The 23136-nt window shown below is 52.6% G+C and overlaps 1 protein-coding gene across 2 annotated transcripts in view; it reads left to right on the top strand.

Annotated features, from left to right (window-relative positions):
* TBC1D10A (TBC1 domain family member 10A) overlaps nucleotides 1-22727 on the top strand; it is a 30222-nt gene extending 7495 nt beyond the window's left edge. The window contains exons 2-9 of one of the 2 annotated variants that reach the window (XM_024768028.1): nucleotides 11748-11847; nucleotides 15418-15525; nucleotides 18956-19062; nucleotides 19746-19860; nucleotides 19943-20008; nucleotides 20706-20895; nucleotides 21014-21168; nucleotides 21881-22727. In XM_024768028.1, the coding sequence (XP_024623796.1) occupies nucleotides 11748-11847; nucleotides 15418-15525; nucleotides 18956-19062; nucleotides 19746-19860; nucleotides 19943-20008; nucleotides 20706-20895; nucleotides 21014-21168; nucleotides 21881-22351 (1312 nt within the window). In that variant the 3' untranslated portion in view covers nucleotides 22352-22727. The remainder of the gene's footprint in view (nucleotides 1-11747; nucleotides 11848-15417; nucleotides 15526-18955; nucleotides 19063-19745; nucleotides 19861-19942; nucleotides 20009-20705; nucleotides 20896-21013; nucleotides 21169-21880) is intronic. The other variant, XM_024768029.1, reaches the window with a different exon arrangement.
* The last annotated feature ends 409 nt before the right edge of the window (nucleotides 22728-23136 follow it).

Genomic DNA, 23136 nt, shown 5'->3' with positions numbered 1-23136 from the left:
TGGTGCCTGATTGGCTGTGTGGCCTGAGGGGAACTGGGAAGGCTTTGGCCAAGCTGAAGTGGCCCTAGCCATTCCAGGGCCTCCTGACCACAGGGAAGGAAGGCCATCTGTGGCCTTCTTTTGAAGCGGACAGTGGGCTGCTGCTGACTCTGCTTTGTCACAGCCCTGGGCTCCCCAAGGTGCCTGGCATGGCTGGCACGCTCAGGGCACATCAAGGGTTTCTTTGTCTCTCTCCAGTAAGAGTGGGTTTGGCCTGGTTGGGAGGGGGTGGGGTGAGTGGAACTGAGCTTTGAGGTCTCTGCCCAGTAAACATATTGGATGGCAAGGAAGGCTGCAAGAAGGGCTAGACTCCTCTCCAAGGAGAGAGGAGTAAGGCCTGAGGGCCTGGAAAGCCTACCTTAGGGCCGTATATAGCTGGGGAGGGTAGGTTTGGGGCTTTTAGGCACAGCCTAAGCTGATCAAGGGGAGGCAGATGGCAGCTGAGGGCTGACTTCATCTCACCTTTATTCTGTTCCTGGAGCTGGTGCCTCAGCTGGGAGGTGGAAGCAAGTCCAGTGCCTATGAGAAAGTGAACCCCTCAGCCCTTCGGGGCACCACCAGCCATTTCTCAGAGATGATTCTGGCTGGATATGTGGATTTAGGCTAATATGGGAAAGGGTTCTGAACCCAGGGGTCAAGGTGCCAGTGCCGGCTCCACCACTGCCCCTGGTGGTGTGTGACTTAAGCACGTCCTCTCACCTGACCATGGGGCTAATGCTCCCTGCTTTTCATCCAGCACATACTACGTGTGCAGCCATGTGCTAGGCTCTGGGGACTTGGTCCTGCCATCCCAAGACCTAGAGCCTAGCAGGGAAGTCAGACATTCAACAGTAGATAAAGATGTGGTCTGTGTACAAAAGGATTGTGAGGATCAAATGAGATAACTGGATTAGGAGCATGTGTAAACAAACACTGCTGAACTGGGATCAGGAGACCTGAGTCCTGGGCTTCCCTGGGCCCCTAACTAGCTCCGCGACCTTGAGAAAGTTCCTTAATCTTTCTAAACCTCAGTTTCCCCTGCATGTAAACTAAGATAGTTTTAATGGGTGATGTTGAAGAGGTCTTCTGCTTCTAACATTCTGAGACTGACCTTGGAGTATGAAAGGGGCTTTGAGAAGTTTTTTATCAGGTACCACACAAGTGCAAGGGGTCGTCAGGGCACAGCCCAAAAGGCCAATGTTTCCAGCATGCTCTGTTCCTCTTATGAGAGGACCTCCCTTTGTCAGACCAGTGGCCCTCATGTCTTTGGGAGTGCAGTCAAATCAAAGAATGCTTTGATTTGTCTAGCTCTTTGTTCTGCGAAGTGCTTTCTTTCTCATTGCCTTGCAGTAATCCTTACAGGAGCAATGGGAAGTCAGTAGGGTAAGTTTTATTTTGCCCTGTTTACAGACAAGGAAACCTAAGCTGAACGAGTAATGGAATTGTGCCTAGAAGCCAGGGTTCCTTCTTCCCAATTTTCCATCTTACCAAAGCTTGTTGCCACTGTGTGGCCTGTCCTCCCTCTTCCTGTCCCAGCCTTAGGACTTTCAGTCCAGCCCCAAGTGTCTACACTTTTCCTAGTAGGCTTCTCGAGTTGTTTTTGTTGTTGAGTTGTTATAGTGGATGGCACACTTCCTGTCCCAGGTCTCCACACACAGCCCCTCACATATACCCCAAGATAAGGCAGGAGCAGCTGGGTAGAAAGGGGCCCAGGAACATAGTATGGAAAACTCTTGTTCCTCCTCTTCTGTGTGTCCAGAAGCCATCTTTCCTAGCCAGCCTCTTTTGGAGGATGCTGTATATTTCCCTTTCCTCTCTGTCTTGGTTTCACAAAAAAGGAGAAACTAAATTTGGACCTGGGAGATCCTGGGTTCAAGACACCAGCAGACCTGACTTCAAGTCCTGGCTCTGTCACTTTCTAGCCATGTGACCTCTCTGAGTCTGTAAATGGGCCAGATGGTGGCATTGGGAGAGGGAACTGGCCCCATGCCAGTTATGGTTATGAGTATTAAGGGAGGAAATGTTGGTAAAGCACCCAGCACAGTGTATGCCACGAAGTAAGAGTTCAGTGGTACATGGTGGCTCTTATAATTCTAGTGTGAATTATCCTCTAAGGTTTACTTCAGGCCTTTGGCATAATGGAGAGAGAACAAGGCAGTGTGAGTGTGAAGATCCAGACTTCCTCATGTGCTCTGCCTACGCACCCTTGGACCTTGGGGGTAAAATGGGAGCCAATCCCACTCTGCTTGTGGTCTGGAGCTTTCTGTCCTGCCAGGGCAGGTTGGGAATCCCCCAATCAGTTCCTCAGAGTCATTTGGAACAGAGCCCTCAGGTGACTCTGAGGACTCTGATGCGAGGGCCTGATCTTCTCCTTGGTCTGTGAAGATAAAGCAGAAGTGAGAACAAAATTGGGTCTCCTGAAAGATTCAATTCAAAGCATGCAAGTGTAGGGACTGCCTGGGGCCTCTGCCCTCTTGGGTAGTGGCAGTCACTTGGGGAAGGAGTAAGAGTTTGCTTCATAATTACCACCACCCTCCTGTGTTCCTTGTAGACTTTCATCCTTGGCTTCCTGTCCTGCCTCTGAGTGACCCCTTCCAACCTCCCAGCATAATCACATGGTAATGCCATTTCACAGAAGAGCCTGCATGGTGGACGATGCTTTCACCAATACCACCTCATTTAACTCTGTGAGATATAGTTATTATCATCATAATCTCCATTTTACAGAGGTAGACACCAAATCCTAGTGGTAAAGTGACTTGCCAAGCATCACACAGTATATGGCTCTGAGGTCACTAAGTTCCAAGCTCCCTGGGAGCAAAGCTTGTGCTCACCCAGCCTAGTGGATAGCAGTCAGTGCCAGAGTTGAGTGACAGAGCAGAAGAGCAGGGCCCAGATATACCTCCCAGGGCTGTCCTCTGCTCACCCTGGACATTGGATAGTTACTGGCTTGCTGAAAACCTGAGTTTCTTCATCTGCAGAAGCCGGAGGAGGTGATAATTAGAGGACCTATTTCATGTGCTTGTTGTCAGGATTAAATGAAATAATTTAAGTGTTGAGCACCATGTCTGGTCCATAGCAAGTACCTGGTAAGTGTTATAACAAACATTCAATTACGTTAATTGAATATAGAATTATAATGTTGTAAAAGGCCATCATCAAGCACATCTGAACTCAGCCCTGTGCTGGGCTTCAAAGAAGATCCAGAGCTGGTATCAGGCCAGAGAGGGAGTGCCCTTTATGAAGCACTTTCTGTGCTTGTGCTTTTCCCATCTGATCTCAAGGTAGAGGATAGTATTCCCATCTCAGTGGGGAGAAAACTGAAACTCAGAGTGCCTGAGGTCACAAAGCAAATGAAATCTGTCAACACACATTTATTGAGCACCAGCTAGGTACTAGGCTCTGTTCTAGGGCCAGGACACACTGTGGAGAGTGTGATTGGCAGAGCCTCTGTCCCCCAGGAGCGCACCTTCTTGTGGAATGCTGCCTCAGTGGGGTGGACAGTCGAGCGGGGAAGCCAGACTCGCTCCACTGGACTGCTCACATTCCCCAAACAAGCCAGGCCCTTTTCCATTCACTTGTGCTTTCCCATACTGAGTCTTTTGCCTGATGTGCTCTTTCCCCTTTCTTACCCTGGCCACTTCCTGTCACCCTTCAAGGACCATCTCAAAAGTCAGCTCCCCTTTAAAGCTTTCCCTAACTCCCCCCACCCCCACCCTGAGGGCTTCTTGCAGTCTCCTAGCACCTTCTACCCTTCTAGTTTTTCTGTGATAGCACCTCTGTGTGTGCTAGTTATTTACTCACCCATCTGTCTCCTCTGCCAGATTGACCTCCCTAAAGGCAGGGACTACATTTTATTCAACTTTGTAGATTCAGGGCCTGGAACACAGGCTCTAGAGAGATGTGTATGGAATGTAATGAGGTGCTGATTGTGTTCTGCTCCTGGAGTGGTTAGGAAAGGCTTTGTAGAGATGAGAGGGTATTCTGAAGGAGGCCTCAGAAGATGAGTGGGACTGAATTAGAGTTGGGGGATGGGGGAGGGAGGGCAGCTCAGAGAGAGGGCCATCTAGAAATAGGGCTGGGAAAAAAGAAGGATGTGTAGAGGGAATAGGAAGGCCTGGGAGCCAGGGCCTGAGGTTTCTGTTGAACAAGGAGGGCAGTAGGGAGCCTTGAAGGAGTCTTGGCAGAGATAAGCAGTGAATCAAGACTGATTTGATAAGCTCTATCAATAAAATTTAGCAGTTTTGTAAGGATGGGTGAGGGGGGCTGTAATTGAGTCATGGGGGCCCCCAGGTGCCCACAGTGAGATTGTGACCTGAGGACCCAGTTGCCGGTGGGGAATTTCAAGTGGTACTCTGCCCCATAGGGGTGGGGGGTTGGGGAAGGGATGTCTTCTGTTGAGAATAGTCTGCATACCTCTCTGCGTTTGTCAGGGAGAGCTCCCCTGGGAGTTTTTGCTAAGGTCTGTGCCTTTCCCTAGCTGAGTGGGGGTTGGGGAGGGGGATTCCTTGCTTTTTGGAGCCAGCAAGGCTGGTGCTTAAAGGAACCATTTCTTGCCTCTGACATGGGCGGGGGAGGGTGGGGCTGTGCAGAGTGGAGAGTTGGGCAGAGGCCCATGGCACTGAGGCCAGAGAAGGGTGGAGAGAAACTGTTTACCATTGTGCACTGACCCAGGGCTGGAAGGAGCAAAGCCAGGGAATTCCTTATGGGAAAGGGAGGCAGGCCCGGAACTAGCTTGTACCAGGAGTGGGGGAGAGTGAAGCAAACCAGACTCTCTGTCTCACCCAGACAGGCAACCTGGACACTGCCCTACCTCCAAGTCAGGGGTTGCCAGGACGCAGGAGGGAGCACCAGGCTGCTGCAGACCATCTTCCTTTTCTACCCTGACTCACAGCGTCGCCTTGGGCAGATCACTTACCCTTTGGTCTCCAGGCTTCCCTGGCTGTCTGGGGAGTGGGTGGACTCCTTAGGTAACCTCACAGGCCTCCCAGCCCTGACCATCAGCCATTTGCACACCACCAACTCACCCTCTCTTGATTCCAGTTTCCTGCCATTGGTTATTATGGAGCTGGCATAAAAGCTATTTATACTTTAGTCATTACCACCTCTTAGGTTAATGAACTCCAGAGGTTGTTACTGAGAGTGCAAAGTAGGTCAGCCTTTTGTTTATTCTCACTTCTTTTTCCAGCTCTGGGTGGGAGAGGGGAGCTCCCCCATCTTTGTTGTCCCTGGATCTGTGATTGCACATCCATTTCCCAATTTTCTGCACTTTCATCTTGCTCACTCTTGCTTGTCACTCCGCTGTCTTAGCACAGCGGGTAGTGGTTCTCTACTTTACTGGGTGATAAAGGAAAAAGAAGGGAATGTAACAGGTATTGAGGCCCTGTTACATGTGGGTCACTTTATATTTATTGGATAGTTTTGTACTCAGTTGGCAGCCTCTACTTCCAGGCTGTGTAACCTTGGACAGATTATTCAGCTATGCTAAGCTTTAGTTTTCTTGTCTATTAAGTAGAGATAATAAAAACTACTTCCTTGGGGACTTGTGTGCCTATGTAGTGCTTGGCAGAGCTAGTACAGAGCGAGTGCTGGAAATGTATCAGCTCTTACTGTCTCACGTGGTCTTTATTGCTGCCCTCTGAAGGGGTGGTATTGCCCCCATGTTACAGGTGGGGAACCAGAAGCTCAGAGAGTGGAGTAGTCACAAAGTGGCAGAGTTGGGTCAGAAGCCAAGAGTTACAGTCTATGTGTCATTGAGTAAATGACTTAATCGCTTGGGGCCTCAATTGCTTCATGGGTAAAATGTGGATAATTGTGCCCTGCTGCGTGTGTGTATGGACCAGTCAGATGAGAAAAGGGATGTGAAAGTGCTAGGTAAGCTGCAAATACCAGTCACCTAAAGCTACCATTAGCTGGCCACCCACAAGGCTGGGTCCTTATACACATCTATTCTTCATTTAGGCCTTATAAAGTATGAGGTATGTGTATGGTCCCACTTGAAGATGAAGTTGAGACTTAGAGGTCTGTCTCCCAGTTGGAGGATCTGGAATGGAAACCTAGGTTGGTTGGCTTCAAGGTCCCCACTCTTTTTACTCTCTCCCACACTCCACCTGGCCTTCCCGATGGTTGAGATGAGGAGGATCAATCCTGAGGTCTGTGACCTTGGGCCTTCTGCTTGGGCTGGTTTAGAGAGTGAGGCTTGGAGGAGGCGGTTACACTGGTTCCTTGGGACCAAAGTTTATCTGACACCTTTCGATAAAGGGGTCATGGGCACAGGCACCACACCTGGCTGAGTCTGCCAACCGGAGGGGCTGAGGTGTGCTTGGGTGGAAAGTATTGATACGTGGCTGGAAGGACAAGGCGGAGAGAGCCCAGGTCTTGAGTAGCCTTGGGAACTGGTCTCCCTCTGAGCTCTTGGAAGTCTTTAGCTTCTGGGTTTGGGGAGAAGGCTAGGGAGCCTACAGAGCCTGGTGTCAATGGAGTGTCACTGCTGCCTTGGGCCATGGCATGGCACAGCACGGCTAAACCTAGCTCAGCCTGAGAGCCCGACAGAATCTGGGCTCAGTCACTCTCTGGCTGCCCACTTCTCTCTCCTCTGTGCCTCTCTCCCTTAGGAGGTGGTGGCCGAGGGTGTGCTTGCGAGCTTTGCCCATCCAGCATATTGGCCTCACTGAGCATTGCTACGTAGGGGCAAGCCGCTCACTGAGACAGTCAGAACACTAGAGGAGGGTTTAGACTGCCTCCAGGGGTTTGGGGGCCAGAGATAGAGCTCCACAGTGGCACCTGGAGAACGGCCTGATTTCCTCACAACCTGCCCAGGGGAGTGAGAAGCAACACATGAGTCACTATGGCAAAGGAAAGCCCTGGTTTTGCCACTTAATAGCTTTGGACTTTGCCCAAGTCATACAATCTCTCTGACTGGGTCAAGTTTCTCATGGGTCTAATGGAAATAGTAATTAATCTATGAAGATCTCACTGGGCTATTAGGGGCACAAATAAAATTGCTGTAGGCAACAGTGGCTTGTAGCCCTGAAGGCAATACAGATGAAAATAATGTCATGGAGAAAACCAGGCAGGCATCTGTTGAACACCTGTGAGGTACATGGTGGGAGTTACAGAAGTTCAAGACCCAGTCCAGTTAGGGAGGGACAGTGCTGAGCAATGTGACCAAGTTGTAATGAAATGCTCATTTCACACCATGTCTTGATTCATTAGTGATTTAGTGCTGAAATCAATTTTAGGGGATTGTGACCAGCATTAAAAGAAGAAGGAGAAAAAAGAAATAGAATAGAATATAGGGCTTCACTGGTGGTGCTGTGGTTAAGAATCCATCTGCCAATGTGAGGGACACGGGTTCAAGCCCTGGTCTGGGAAGATCCCACATGCCGCGGAGCAACTAAGCCCGTGTACCACAACTACTGAGGCTGCGCTCTAGAGCCCGTGAGCCACAACTACTGAGCCCATGTGCCACAACTACTGAAGCCCGTGTACCTAGAGCCCGTGCTGCACAACAAGAGAAGCCACAGCAATGAGAAGCCCACGCACCGCAGCGAAGAGTAGCCCCTGCTCGCTGCAACTAGAGAAAGCCCGCGTGTAGCAACGAAGACCCAACGCAGCCAAAAATAAAATAAATTTTAAAAAATAAATTAATTTAAAAAAATAATATAAAAATTGAACTGAAAATATGGTACATTACATATTTTTGGTACATTAGTACATATAATAGTAAATTGTTTCATAAAATGTATTTTGGTTATATGTGTGTGTGTGTCTAGTCTCAGTCTAAAACGTATTTCTTGGGCTTCCCTGGTGGCGCAGTGGTTGAGAGTCCGCCTGCCGATGCAGGGGACACGGGTTTGTGCCCCGATCCGGGAAGATCCCACATGCCGCGGAGCAGCTGGGCCCGTGAGCCATGGCCGCTGAGCCTGCGCATCCGGAGCCTGTGCTCCGCAACGGGAGAGGCCACAGCAGTGAGAGGCCCGCGTACCGCCAAAAAAAAAAAAAAAACCTCAGTAAAATGTATTTCTTATTGGGAGTTTCAGTTTAAAACCTTTGAGAAATGGTGTTCTAGGTCAGGATGAAGGTCTTCAGGTTGGAGGACAGCCAGTGAGATCTGGGCAGGCATGGAGGCTGCGTGGAGGCTAAGGGCTTGATCTTTGCAGGCAGAGGAGTATAGTACACAGGGGCATGGGCTGTAGAGTGAGGCAGGCCTGGGTTTGAATGCAGCTACATGGCCTTGAGCAAGGCACTGAACTTTACTAAGTCTTGGATTCTACTTCTGGAAAATGGATATATATAAGTGTTTTGGAAGATGTTGGTAAGTAGTAAATGATGTACAGGTGGTAACTACTATTGCTGCTGTTATTGTTGAAGTTGTCATTTTTATTATTATATTGGGCCCTGAAAGTGTTGCTGTGACTTGGAGAGGGGAGAGGAAAGGGCATTCCAGGTAGGGATGGGTGGGTGACAAGGGATAAGTACGTGTGTGCCTGGTGTGGGGCTGATCTGGCTGAGAATTGTGCAGCCTTAGAAGGGGGTATTGAGATTATAGATAGAAGATACCAGGAAAATTTGGGGGAATTAAGTTTTAAGAGTAAAAACTTCAACAGTAAGGGTGGCTTTACCTAGAGATAATGAGGCCCCATCCCTGGAGGAGTTCCAGCAGAGGCTGGGCCACTAGAGACTGTTCTCATTAGGCTCTTTTGGTTGCAGAGACTCCTTCAGGTCACCTTAAGGTCAGAGGGTGAGTGAAACTCTCAGACCTGAAGCATCCCCCATGGGCCATTTGGTTCCTTAAACTGCCATTTGGTCAGCTTCCCTGTCACTGGAAACTGGCTCATGCTCTCCCCCCACTGTTAGGAGGAAGCCACCTCAGGGCCTCTACACCTTTATGCCATTTGCAGGGATACCCAGACCCCAACTTCATCTCATGGCTCCTTTCTGGGCATCTTTTGAGGGTCAATTCACGATGCAGGCCATCCAATCGTATAGGGAAACAGCCTCAGAGAGGGCAAGGGACTATTGTGGAAGGGATTCCTATATCAGACAGCAGTCTGATCAGATGCCTTCTGAGATCCTGACTGACCAGACTGAAGGGTATGTGAACCTTCTGATTTTTTAAAAAATGGGTAGCCTGCAGCTTTTCAGGCGCACATCCTGTATGTAAGAGAAGTTTACCTGTAGTTAGAGAGCATGTAAAGTGCTGAGTGCTCCGTTCAACCAGACCTCCAGACCTCTAGTGTCTTCCTTCCCACCCCCTCCAGGTGGGTTAAACTCCTCTGCTATTGGAGGAGAAGGCACTCAAATGACCATATTTCCTCAGATTTTTCCCAATTTAAGATTTTAAAAATCAAAATGGATCTTTCAATTGACATGTACATTTAAAGCAGTGGTGGGTTTTTTGTTTGTTTCTGAGCAGATCTTACCAAATCAGTGGTGTAGTTTAAAATCAGTAGTGTCTTAGAATCCAGGAAATATGGTTGTTTGTTTTGTACCCATTTGAAATTCTGGTTTGAGGTTTGATGTTGGGGCTTTGAAATTGCCAAAGCTGTTATCTGGAATCATTTAAAAGAACACCGAACTTGAATGTGTTCTCCTGTGTATTTGTAGTTGGGAGAATGGGTATCTCTAGGGCCCTGCTGTCAGATCTTATCAATAAAGACAGACTGGAGGGTTGAGGTATCAAATGGGCGTATATTTTATCAGATGGGAATTCTCTGGAAACTGGTAATCAGGCGAAAGCCTTGCCCTCTTATGAGCCTCCATTTTCTCATCTGCTCTAGGGAGGGATTGGATCAGATATTATCCACATCCTTAACTGCCAGCACTTCCTGTTGACTCAGTGTGGGTACCCCTTTTGTTTAGTCAGCTAGAAGGCTCATCCCCTGACTTGTATAAGTGAGTACTTTGTAGGTGATGGGAGGGGACCTTGCCTGTGATGCTGGGCCTTTGGTTTCCACTCCCTGGGTGTTTTGGGGGCTGCCTGGAGACGTGCATAATTTACACTCCTTTGTAATTTACCTGATCTAAAGGTATGGTCTCAGGTTTTCTCCTGTGGGGAGGGATAGGAAGGAGAGTATCCTTGTGCCCTGGTTCTGTCTGTAGGTGGTGAGAGGGTCAGCAGTTCCAGAGGGTGGTAGCCTGTGTCCTTGTGTAGAAGGGGCCAAGTTTGCCCAAGGCTCTTGTCTCTCCTTGGCTGTTCAGCTCCAAGGCTGCTCTCAGGGCTGTGCAGTTCTCCAGATAAAGAACACTTAATAAGAGGACCTGCCCTTTTGTGTCTGGGGGCCTTTGCTCTGCCAGGGCCCCTCCCTCTGCTCTTCCAACCAGTAAAAGTTAGAGCAGTGCATTTCCTTCCGGGAGAAATAGAATCAGAGAATCAAGGCCTGGGCCAAACTCTAACCCCACCATGTCCTGTTCCTGCGAGCCTCCTCCCAGCTGCCTGAGTGCCTCAACTCCTTCCTGGGAGGTCAGGCAGCTCCTTCCTGGGAGGTCAGGCAGCACTGAGTGCAGGCACTTGGCTAGGATCTGACTTTGATTTTAGTCTGGGTTCTTCCACTGATTTGCTGTTTGACTCTAAGCAATATACCCTCCCTTGGTAACTTGCCGAGTCAATAATGTCAGTACTTTTTTAACTGAAAAAAAAAAAGGCACAAAAAAGTAATTTAAAAGATCCATAATCCACTACTTTAAAAATAATTTTAAGAGAGTGTGTATGTGTGTGTAGAGAAGTGCACATATATTTTTTTTTTCGTTGTTGTTTTCTTACCAGTATTGCTCTGTAGGCTAAATAAGGAAGCAGCCTACAAACACTAGTCTCCTTCTTCTCTTTGCCCCTTAGTTACGTGAACTCAGGAATTTCCAGGGTCTCACTCCTTGGAAGAAGCTCACTCACTTGAAGCGCCCTCTAAGCCAGGGATTTCGCCTCAGCCTACCTCAGCTGCTTTGGTGCTGCCTGGCGTGGGTCTTCATGCTGGGCTGTTTTCCCCACCAGCTCTAGCGGGCATTCAGAGGCCAGTAGGAGGGCTGGGAGTTTGTTTTTGTCACAGGAGTTCTTCTAGGAGCGCTTCTAGGGTCAGGTACCCTGGCCCTAGAACAATGCCTGCGTAGCTGTGACAACTGCACAGTTAGTAGATGTACAAATACAAGTGGCATTTGATGGGGCTTTGAAGTATATTTAGGATTTTGATAGGTAGAGACAACTCGGAGAGCATTCCAGCAAAGGGACTGGCATGAGCAAAGGTTGAGAGGTGGGAAAGGGCCAGGGCGTAATTGGGGAAACTATGAGTAACTAGTTTTGTAGAGTGCAGAGGTGAGCATGTTATTTCTGTACTTGTTTGACTAGTTTTTTCATCCAGCTCTGAACCTTGCATGCTGGCCCTGCAAAGAGGCTTATTTATCAGGACAGACCCAGCATGGGAATGCTTTGCTGTGGTGCACAGGTGCAGGCATTCAGGCCTCTGCCCCAGAGAGGCACGGTGACTCCTGGCCCCTTGATGCATTGGGGGACTGAGCACTTGAACCTAGTGTCTCTCCAGCCTATGCCTTCCAGGGAGGGGGCTGCATTCCCTCGCATCTGTGTTAGGGTGTCCATGAGTTAGCAGCTCCAAAGGGAACTGCAGGGATGGAGGGCAGGGGGAGGAATGGAGACCGACCAGGCTGGTGGCTGGGGCCTTAGCCAGGGCCTTTGCTTCTCTTGGCACCTCTGACAGGCCCTGCCCTCTGCTCCACAGGCTAGAGGAAGTCCCCCTGGAGGTGCTGAGGCAGAGGGAGTCCAAATGGCTGGACATGCTCAACAACTGGGACAAGTGGATGGCCAAGAAGCACAAAAAGGTGAGGGTCCTGGCCTTGGGCCTCAGGCTGGGAGTCACAGCTCGGGGAGGAAGTGAAGAGGGAAGAGTTGCATCAATTTGGAGGAGCAGGAGCTTCTCCAACCGCCAGCTGCCTTCGGTGTCCCCACCTGCCAGCTTGGAAATGGGGACAGAAGCTGGCTAGAGGGCAGGTCCCAGGCTTCACTTGGTTCTCCTTGATGACTTCAGACACTCACAGAACTTTGTCCTGGAGTCAAACTTCAAAGCCGCTCTTAGCCAAAAGCCCTTCAGGCAGCTTTCTTCAGCTCTCCTGCGGGAAGTCCTTACTGCTGCTCACCACCTATCAGGGAGGACTTTATAACACTAATAATAGCCAATGTATGTTATACACTTGCAGTGTGCTGGGCACTTGACTTGGATAATCCTTACAACACCCCAGTGAGATTGGTGGTGGTAGTATCCGCACTTTATGGATGGTTACAGAATCAAGGTTTGAACCGGGGCAGTCTAACTTTAGTGCCTGCACTCTTCACCACCACAATAAGGGGCCTTCTTCACCCTCTAGACTAATTTGATGAGTTCCCTCTTAACCCCTTGGACAAAGCAAAAAGAAAGAAAAGTAACCTCACAGTTTAATGGTCTTATAAAAATGAAAATAACCTGTGGTCCTTTTCTAGTGGGCTATATTTAGGCACTAGCTCTATCACCCAGTAGGAACATCCTTGCCCACCACATGTATGTGTTGATACTCTTGTCTACCTCAACAGGGTCTACTTACTCCCTGGCCTAGCGGAGGCCTGTCCACAGTCCCACAGCCGGGTCTCTCTGCACAAGTACCCAGTGCACAGTGACCCCGCTGGCCTGCTGCTGTCTGCTGACATGCTGGTCTCCAGGCTGGCACAGCTGGCTGCAGGGCTTCACAGAAAGCCCAGGACCAAAGGTCACATAACGGCTTGGGCCCAGCCCCACCGCCTCCCTCTCTTCGTGCCTGTGGCTAGCTGTGTGACTTTGGGTGAGTCACTTCACCCTCTCAGCCTCAGTTTCCCTGGTCAAGTGGGAATAACAATCCTGTTGCAAGACTTCTACTGTAAAGCCCTGAGCCCATGGGAGGAAAGGTGCACCCAGGCCAGGGCTCTTTCTTGCTGTTCTGTGTGGGCTTTGGGGCATTCATTTTTTGCTAATATAGAAAAACTTTCACTTTAAAAAAAATTTTTTTTTAGAGCAGCTGTTCTTCAGCTGCTTCCTGCCTGACTCTGGGGTCAGTTTTCCTGCTTCCTCAGTTCTCGGGCTTTTACGCTGAGCTTCAGCTCCCTCTCCACTGTCTGCTGTGGTGACTAGTGGCTGGCAGGGAGATGGCTGTGGAATTCTCACCCCAGCCTCCCTCGCAGATGGGGATTCCAGAGGGGAGCCTTGGGGAGCTTCTCTCAGCAGAGCAGCCAGCATCACTTCCTCTTCCCCTTTGCTTCCCTGGCACTGTGGTTAGAGGCCAAGGCTACTCCTGCCCAGCAGGGGCCACTGCAGGAGGCTGCACCCTCCCCTCCCCAGAGGCCCTAGCCCTCTGCTTCTCTCCTGCAGTGCTGGCCCTGGGAGCTCTTACTGCCTTGCTGCGCAGGCTTAGGCTTTCCCCATGGTCAGGAAGTTGTGGCACAGGAAGGACAACACCTGCAACAGGAAGTGGATCCAGACCCACTGCACTTATCCTGAGTCCCCAGGACTGGGGCCAGGCCCTGCAGGGAGGCAGGCCCTAGCTGGAATTCTGTCCTCCCCTGTAGGGCTCTGCTCAAAGTTTGGCCCTGCCCTTCTGGAGTTCAGCAGGCTGGGTGTGGCTTCACATCTCTCCTTTCCTAAGGCCTTACCTCAGATAATGGTAATCCCTTGTGCTTTCTGTTTGCTGAGCAGTGTCTCTAGCTTTATCATTGCTGATCCCCACCTTTGCCTCCTCCCTAAGGAGGAGATTATGATCGCCAGCACCCCTGTGCTGAGGAAGATTCCAGAGGCCAGAGTGGGAAAGGCTGGCTGTATTCCTGGCTCTCCATCCCCACCTCTGCAGCCTTGGGCCTGGGTGAGGGTGCGGCCTCTTTGAGAACTTAGTGAACTGAAGGTATTCCTGGGCTCTCCTGGGGCAGGCCAAGTATGATAGGGCTGTGATATGTGGGGGCTGGCTCCAGCTGAGCTTGGCCCTAGGGGAGCCTAAAGGGTCTGTGGCTCTGGGCCTCCCTTTGCCAAAGCCTGCCCAGACCGAGCGGCTTCCTTCAGGAGACCCTTGTCCCACAGCAGCAGGAAACTGTTCGTGGAGTCTGGGGCAGTTTCCTTCTGCTCCCTTCCTCTCCCCACTTGGCAGGCAGTCCCAGAAGCTCAACTTGGCTCCTATGACCAGCCACTCTGCTCTTCCCCTACTGCCCTCAGCCTGTCTGCCTGTCTCCTTCCTGGTTCTTGACTCTCTCTGACCCTTGGAAAGTTTTGCCTTGTTTGTGCTGGTCATCAGGAAGCCCGGGCCTTCTGTGCTCCCTCCTCTGAGAGCTTCCAATGGGACTCTTTGAGGGGGTTTCCAGGTGAGGGGAAGTTAGGTGCGAGCCTGAGGCCCAGGGCTTCTGTGTCAGGCATCCTTCTGGGATTGGAGGGGTGGAGATGAAGCCATCATTTATTGAATACAGACTGTGTCAGGCTAGGCATGTCCCCCCTGCCACCACCCCACTTCTAATAGAATCCTAGTTGTTATCATTTTGATCTTACTGTTGATGAGAAGTGATTGGCTAAGGTCAGCGCTGTGAGTAGTGGGGAAGGCCTGTGCCATTTTATTTAGCAAGGGTTGGAATCAGGACTTGTACCCAGGCCAGCTGCGTCGGCCGCGGTCTGGTAATCCTGGGAACTTAGGGTCAGGGAGAGCAGAAGAGAGGGGATTCTTGACCAAACAAAGAGGGAGCCATTTTTATCAGCTCCCATCTTCCTTCTGAATTCTGCTGAGGTCTTTTCTCTAGGCCGGATGTGTCCTGCCACATAGCTGCTTAAACAAACACTCCCATGAAAGTGCCCAGGCCATGTGTCTGGGCACATTCTGGGTCATCTCGTGAGCTACTCACCCTGTGGCTGAGCTGTGTTCCACATTGTGCGGATCCCTTCCTGGTGACATCCCATGGGGATCCTCTAACTTGTATGGTTCCATTTTGATTCAGTAAATGGTGATGGGGATTCATAATCCTGTGGTAGACTTCAAGAATACCTGTGTTGAGCACTTCCCTGGCGGTCCAGTGGTTAGGACTCCGCACTCTCACTGCTGAGGGCCCGGGTTCAATCCCTGGTAGTCGGGAAACTAAGATCCCACAAGCCACACAGCGTGGTCAAAAAATAAAAAGAATACCTGTGTTATCACTGGACCAGGGAACACGGGGACTCTGCCATCACCTGGTGGCAGCATATCTGATTGCAGTGTTGTAGCAACAGGGGAGAAGTCCTCTTTTCTCCCCTTTTCGGCTCTTGCTGACATGCTCACTGAAGGCCTGACAAGCACCAGCAGAAGGGGTGGGCTAGCACACAGCCTCTGGGGGAGCAGCCCAGTGGGATGCATAGGCACAGCCCTTGTTTTGACTTTCAGATCCGTCTGCGGTGCCAGAAGGGCATCCCACCTTCTTTGCGGGGCCGTGCTTGGCAATACCTGTCAGGAGGCAAGGTGAAGCTGCAGCAGAACCCTGGAAAGTTTGATGTGAGTTGCCCTTCCTTCACCCTGTCCTCCCATCCTCATCTCTTGACTTCCTTTGCGTGGCAGTGATCCTCTGTGTGCTCACCTGGACCTCAGCAGTATGAGTGATTGATGAGATCACTTGTCAAGAGCCTGACTGCCAGGCCTGGTCAGTCTGTGACTCCTGGGGGTACTGCTCATCTGAGGTTCCAGCCCTGAGAAGGCCTCAGTGGGATGGACAGATTTGAAGCCCCCCACTTCCAGCTCTTCCTCTTGACAAGCGCCCAGGTTTGCTCTCTTGGACTCAGTGGGCCACCTCCCAGACTGCCTTGGGCCCTGTGCTCTGGGCCTTTGGGGGCCTGCCCAGCAGGGCCACAGAACCCTAACACCTCTTGGCCTCCCATCCTCTACTCTTTCTCCTGCCTTGTCCAAGCCAGCTAGACATGGTTCACCTGTGTTGCTTATGGGCTTGTCTGCACTAGGGATGGCAGAGCCAAACCAGTATCCTTATAGTTTAGAAGCCAGTCAGGGTCAGAGAGGTTACCCTCTGAAGCCATGCCTTCCCCTCCTGCTGCCCCCTGGCTCCATGATTGCCAGTGTGAAGAATACCCCCGCCATTCATGGGGCTTCTTGGGGCCCACGTGGGCTGGGCAGCTCCTCTAGCCTGCTCCTCTAGGGAACTAGGGGAGTCAGTTGGCTTCCCTGGGGTTGCCCCGGCTCACCTGCCAGACTTGGCCCCAGGCATCAGGGTATCTCCCAGCTCTTGGAGCTGGTAACAGGCAATGAGACAGAGCTGCCAGCCACCAGCTCTTTGTTGACATGCTTCATGCTTCAGTGAACACGCCTGTGCCGCCAAACCTGTTCCTTGAGAAGAGTAGGCAGGGCAGCCTAGAGTTTCTGCCGTTGACCTGGAGGAGGTGAAAGCTGTTTGCTGGCAGCACTTGGCCCCGGGGGATCAGGGCTTGGTGGAGTGTCTGGCCGGGGTCAGACCTGAATCAGGGCGATTGGACTGTCCCACAGAGCACCAATATTGTGCCCCACTCAGGTGGCCTCTGGACTCCAGGGTCTTCCATCTCTTCCATTTCAGGGGGCTGCATTCTGGGCAGAGTGGGAGGTTCACGGGTGGGAGTCTCACCTCAAGCCCATAGCTTACCTTTGGCTGCCAGAGCACAGGCATGAGAGCCAAGACTTGGGTGGCCCAGTCAGCCTCCTGGTTCCACAGTTAGCAGACATGAACGCATCCTGTGTGAGCAGCGGAGCACGGAGTTCTATGTGCTTTACATGTCTGGGGAGTGGTACGTCCAGAGAGGAATTGACCACCTCTGTTGGGTCTTGAAGGTTGCTTGTGGGAGGAGGTAGATTTGCCAAGAAAGGCCTTTAAGATGCTCTGAAGCTGAGTGGTGGGTCCCCAAAGCAGTCCTGGGGGCCAGAACAGTGGTTTGTGAACACACCTGGAAGGACTTTGCCTGGGGGTGAGGTAGAGGAAGTGGACGGGGATGAGAAGCTCCCTCTGGCTGCTGTGGGCACAAGAGCGCAGAGGCAAGGGTGCAGTGATGGGGCTGGTGGTGGCAGCATATCCTGCTCCTGTGCTCCCCCACAGACCCAGGCAGCTGACCCCAACCTCAGCTGTCAGGGAAGGTTCCTCAGCCCCTGGTGGCTCCTTCTTCTCAGCATTTGCTACTTCTTCCTCCTTCCTTAGGCAGAGCAGGACCTTCCAGCCTTTTTCTTACTTGGTTTTCTTCTCTGGCTTCACTTCATGATGGCGCCAGCGCCTGCAGGCTCCCTGGGGGCTGCGGTAGCTGCATCATCCCCAGTGGCCCACACCTGCCTTTGATTCCCAGTACCCTTTCTCCCTGCAGGCCCTTCAGCTACACCTTTTCCTTTCTCACCTACCCCTGTGTGGCCGAGTGCCTTGGTCTGGTGAGGTAGCCGGTGAGCATATCCTAGCAACTGACCTTTTGGGTTCCCAGGTCCCCACCTCACTGGAACCTTCAGGAGAACTTGTGGGACTCTCCTCTCCCTCCGACAAAAGCAAACCTGCATCGTACTCAGACAGTATCCAGCCCTGGGCCTGACCTGCAGGGTGCATAGGACACACACAGGCCCCCATCTTGAGGGTGTGCGGGGCTCTACAGGTTGCATGTCCACCTCTTCAGCCATGTGCCTGCTCCAGGGCCCTCCGTGCAGGCGCCTGGCCCCTCCCTCCACCCTCCAGCCTCCAGCACTGCGTCAGCTTTTTCTCTCAGTACTTATTCTCTCATGTCAAGTTACCTGGCACCCGAGGGTCCATATTTCAATGCTGGGACACCCCCACTGAGGGGGCACAAAAGGCAAAAGGGACTTATATGAAGTCACCTGCTGGGCAGGTACCTGGGTCTACACCCATCCATGTGTTTGCTGAGGACCCAGCCTTCCTCCTGGGGGCCTCTCCTGACACTTCCCAGCATGGCAGGCTATGAGTACTTTGTCTGCTTCTCTGGTCAGCCCTCTAGGTTTCCTTCCCGTTGATTTTTTTCTTTCTTTGGTTAAAGTTGAGGTATGAACTTACGTAAAGTAAAATGCACAGATCTTGACCATGCAGTTCAGAGTTTGGACAAATAATAAATACCCATGTAACCAACAAGCAAGTCAAGATATAGAACATTTCAAATGACCAAGTAGTGACTGTTTTGTGTGTCGTAGCTTTGTTTTTATAAATGGAACTCATGCTAAAATGCTCACGGAAGTTCAAAGAAAAGAGTAAAAGTTTGTTGAAACCCCAGCACCCAGAGATAGCTCCAAGGCTAATGGTTTGACAGGTGTCATTACAGTGCTCAGTGCAGCAGGGCACACACACACACCCCTTCCTGAATATGTGGCACCACTTGTACAGGGAGATGGGCAGCAGAGGAGTTGGGATTGACAGCTCTGAGTCAACCTGGCTTCCAGGCCCAGCAACACCGTTTTTCTAACCACGAGGCATTGGGCAAGTAGCTTTTCTTTGATCCTCAGTTTCCTCATCTGTGAACAGTGTAATGATAGGACCTGCCTTTTGGGGGTTGAGGAGGACAGTCAGTGAGGCCCACAGGTGCCGTCTTAAACTGTGCTCCGAGTGGTGCTTCCAGGTGGTAGCCATTACTTTGATAGTCGCCTTCCATCTTTAGGGTGTAACATAAGGTGTCTGAGTCCTGAATGAAATGCCTAGAGGTTATTTCAAGCCACAGCTGTGATGGACACTCTTACCCACACTGGTCTTCCTGGAGCCTGGATCACCTATCAGGGTTTCCAGGACTCTGCTCTGCTTGTCTCTGCCCCTGCCCAAGCTTTCTGTCTGACCTGTCCTCGGGAAGGCCCAGTCTCTGATGGGATCGGGTGGACATTTTCCCTGGTGGTGGGTGCTCCTCCAAAACCTGGGACAGTTGTATCCTCCTAGCCATCCCTAACTCCTAAGAGATGCTCTTGACCTTGCTTCCAGGAGCTGGACATGTCCCCCGGGGACCCCAAGTGGCTGGATGTGATTGAGCGTGACCTGCACCGGCAGTTCCCTTTCCACGAGATGTTTGTGTCCCGGGGGGGCCATGGGTGAGCAGGCTGGGCCTTGTGGGCTGGAGGTGGCTCTTCGCCCTTTCCCTCAAAGGGAGAGAGGAGGTAAAATGAGTTTGAGGGTATCTTGGGGTCCCAGGAGTTGGGGGCCCCAAACTACACTGTTAGTTTCCCCTCTTTGGTTTGAGTCTGATGGGTCCTCTTAGTTTCTCCTCTTACGTCTGGGGCAACTTCATCATTTACTCCCCAGAGTGCTAGGGCTTGCCTGGCCTGGCCTTCTTCTGGAAACAGGTTTTGGTGGGGAGAAAGAAGGATAGAGAGAGTTGGGTGGGCAGAGGGTATGTAGGAGAGGAGAGATATGGCAGGCCAGGCCCTGGGACCAAGACAGACACCTGGAACAAAGCTGGCCTGGCTCAGAGGCCACAGCTGCTGAGTGAGGGGCTCACACTTCCAACCCAGACACATCCTTACCCTGTATCTGGCATCTTGCCCTGGCCCTGACCCCTGCTTTCTTTTTGAGCCGCTGCCTTCACCTGTCAAATGGGGGAGGTGAGAGTCGATGTGCTACAGTGGGAGACTGACCCCTTGGTGACCACAGTCAGGTCACATCCCTCTCCAGGGAAGTGCAATTCTGAGACAGGTCCGATCTGGTGGGGCACAGGTGAGGGTAGTAGGTGGCAGAGTCACACCTGTCATTCCTGCCCCGCTTGGCCTCTCCACAGCCAGCAGGACCTATTCCGTGTGCTGAAGGCCTACACACTGTACCGACCTGAGGAGGGCTACTGCCAGGCCCAGGCGCCCATTGCCGCCGTCCTGCTCATGCACATGCCTGCTGAGGTACCACCAGGCCTCGGGCGGGCGAGCGGCTGGCGGGCAGGGAACAGCCAGCAGCAAGGCCTCACGTCTCTTTTGCCCACAGCAAGCCTTCTGGTGCCTGGTGCAGATCTGTGAGAAGTACCTGCCCGGCTACTACAGTGAGAAACTGGTGAGTACTTGCTGGGCCTGGGCCCTGGCCTCAGACCCGCCCCAGCCTGGGTGCCCTTTGTCTAGGCCTTAACTCTCTAAGCCATTCCCGTCCCCGCTTAAGTCCTTCCCAGCCTTCTGTTGCTTTCAGGCTGAAGTCCCAAGGCCTGCCAGGGTCAGGGCTCCCAGGCTCCAGCCTCATCAGTCCCACACTCCCTCCGTCGCTGCCTCCAGCCGCAAGGCTGTTGCAGGATCACTGTTCCTCCAGTGCACCGAGTTCCTCCCTGCCTCGGCCTTGTCATAGGCTTAAACCTCTGCTCCTTTCCTTCCACTTCTAACTCTACTTTTCCCTCAGCTTTCAGCCCTCCGGAGCTGTCCTTGACTCTGACAGGTGGCACCTCCGGCACACGCTCCCCCAGTGTTCCTGTTCCCGCCATGTTCTGGTCACTTAGCCCCCTCCCTCTCCCCTCCCTCTGGTCTCATTGCTTCTGTAATTCATGTCTGTCTGGCCCTCTGCACGACATGCCCCATGAGGGGGACTTAGCTGTGTCTGGTTTGCTCATTGTTGTATCCCAGCACCCAGCATGAGCTTGACACCCTGCAACATTAGCCGCCTGAGGAACGAATGGATGCCTGCGTGGAGCTGGGGCCGGGCGTAGTTCCTGCCCTGGCTGCTGTGGGCCCATGGTTATGGCGCTGTGGCTTCACTGTCCCCCCAGGAGGCCATCCAGCTGGATGGGGAGATCCTCTTCTCGCTGCTACAGAAGGTGTCTCCCGTGGCCCACAAGCACCTCAGCCAGCAGAAGATCGACCCGCTGCTCTACATGACAGAGTGGTTCATGTGTGCCTTCTCGCGCACCTTGCCCTGGAGCTCCGTGCTGCGTGTCTGGGACATGTTTTTCTGCGAAGGTACCGGGCTGGGCTCAGGGGAGCACCCTTGCCCCCAGCCCAGCCCACAGGAGGCCTCTATTTCCAGAGAAACTCTCTAAAGGACCCCTTGCACTCACTGCCCGCTTCCCCCATGCAGGAGTCAAGATCATCTTCCGGGTGGGGTTGGTGCTGCTGAAGCACGCACTGGGCTCCCCCGAGAAGCTCAAAGCCTGCCAAGGCCAGTACGAGACCATCGAGCGGTTGCGGAGTCTCAGCCCCAAGATCATGCAGGAGGCCTTCCTGGTCCAGGAGGTACAGCCCATACCTTCCCCTCACCACCGGGAGACTTGAGGGCCCTTTGGCGGGGGGCCTGGTAGCTCTCTACCCCTGAGGCCTTGTGCTCAGCAGCCCAGAGCAGTGTGGACAGGCCCCATTCTTCTGTCTGAACAAGAAGAGGGGGAACAGGCCTAGGTTCTAGGGAATAAAAGTAGGTGCAACCCACCACCCGCATCCTCCCTGGCCCTACAACCACGGCCTTGGCTTTCTTTTCTTATTTTTGTGGACCATTTTTAAAGTCTTTATTGAATTTGTTACAATATTGCTTCTGTTTTATGTTTTGGTTTTTTGGCCCCGAGGCATGTGGGATCTAGCTTCCCGACCAGGGATCGGACCCTCACCCCCTGCACTGGAAGGCAAAGTTTTAACCACTGACCACCACCAAAGTCCCAGACTTTTTTTCTTTCTTTTGTGAATTTTTGTCTCTGGGGCTGTAATGAGGTGACACATATTTAGGCAGGTGGACTCATGAGCTTTCTCCTCTGAGGCAGTGGGTCTCAAGTGCCTGGCTCACCTGGCACTCACTTCTGGGACTTGTGACCACCACAGGCTCCAGACCCGCCACCCTTCCTGTGGTCAGCCTTTAGTGACCAGGGCTGGGAGAGCTGAGGAAGATCAGGGGCCCAGGCTGGGAGGCAGAAAGGGAAGGTTCTTCCTGGTGCCCACCCGCCTGTCACTGCCCCCACAGGTGGTAGAGTTGCCAGTGACAGAGCGTCAGATAGAGCGTGAGCACCTCATCCAGCTGCGGCGCTGGCAGGATACCCGGGGTGAGTTGCAGTGCCACTCTCCACCCAGGCTGCACGGTGCCAAAGCCATCCTGGAGGCAGAGCCAGGCCCGTGGCCCACCCTGCAACCTTCACCGTCCATCCGCCTGCCCCCAGATGCCCCCCTCCCTGGTTCCAAAGGCAAGTACAAGCCGCCCAAGCAGGTCCAGAAGGAGCAACGGAAGCAGGTGAAGGCGAGTGGGCAGCGGGACAAGCCCCCGACCCCAAGTCAAGCCAAGGTGGCAGCTGCTGCGGGAGATGCATGTCCCCCACGGGATGTGCCCCCAAAGGACCCGGTCCACCAGGACCCCCAAGACTCAGCTCCCCAGGACTCAGCCTACCACTGCTCCCAGGAGAGCCTGACATCCCAGGAGAGTGAGGACACCTACTTGTAACCCTGGCAGCTCAGGCCCCTGGGCTGGGGTCTCCACACACCTACACGGTTCACGGACTGACACTCCAGGGCTTGCCCACTCTCTGAGGGCCTGGCTGCCTGGCCCCTGGGTGGCAGAGAGTCTAGCTGGCCCAGCACAGATTCTGCCTGAGCCTCCTTATTTATTTTCTCCAGAGTGGAGCTCGGGCCGGCCCAGCTGGGGCAGGCAGAAGTGAGGGCCGATGGGTGGGGCCTCACTCAGCACCCACCTCCTGAGGGGATGCTCCCCAGGGCTAGGGCACTGACGTGAGGGGAAAGGGAGGGGAAAAGGGTGGGGTGCTCTTTGTGTAAAATAGAAACATGGTTTTGTACAGAAATAAACAACGCTTGTATAGAGAGCTGCTGTGCAGCTAGGGACTGGGAAGGGGGTGCCAACCCTGGTGCTCAGCATCTCTTCTGCACACCCTCCAGAGCCCCCCATCCTGGTCACAGCCCAGCACTAGAACCTCTCTGAGAAGTACCTTTGCCAGAGGAGATGCCAGGTCTAGGGCCAGCCCCTGTTCCTGGCCCCTGTACCCCTTACTCCATCCCCTCTGCCCCATGGCCACCATCTGCCATGGATGAGGGAGGGTCACCAGTGCTGGGGCAAAGCAGGGCCTGCTCCCAGGCTTTGATGCCTACCCATCACAGAAGGGGAGGGGCTCCTTAAGGAGGTTCTTTCAGGGTCTTCCTCCTCCAAGGGCTGGCCTGGATGCCACTTCGGGCCCCAGTAAGGTACTTGAGTGCTCATTCTGGGTCAGGTGCTGG

The sequence above is a fragment of the Neophocaena asiaeorientalis genome, unplaced genomic scaffold (assembly GCF_003031525.2).
Source record: "Neophocaena asiaeorientalis asiaeorientalis breed wild unplaced genomic scaffold, Neophocaena_asiaeorientalis_V1.1 scaffold828, whole genome shotgun sequence".
In the NCBI taxonomy this organism is placed as follows: Eukaryota; Metazoa; Chordata; class Mammalia; order Artiodactyla; family Phocoenidae; genus Neophocaena; species Neophocaena asiaeorientalis.
The sequence above is the reverse complement of the archived record's forward strand: the minus strand, read 5'-3'. Positions and strand labels throughout refer to the sequence as shown.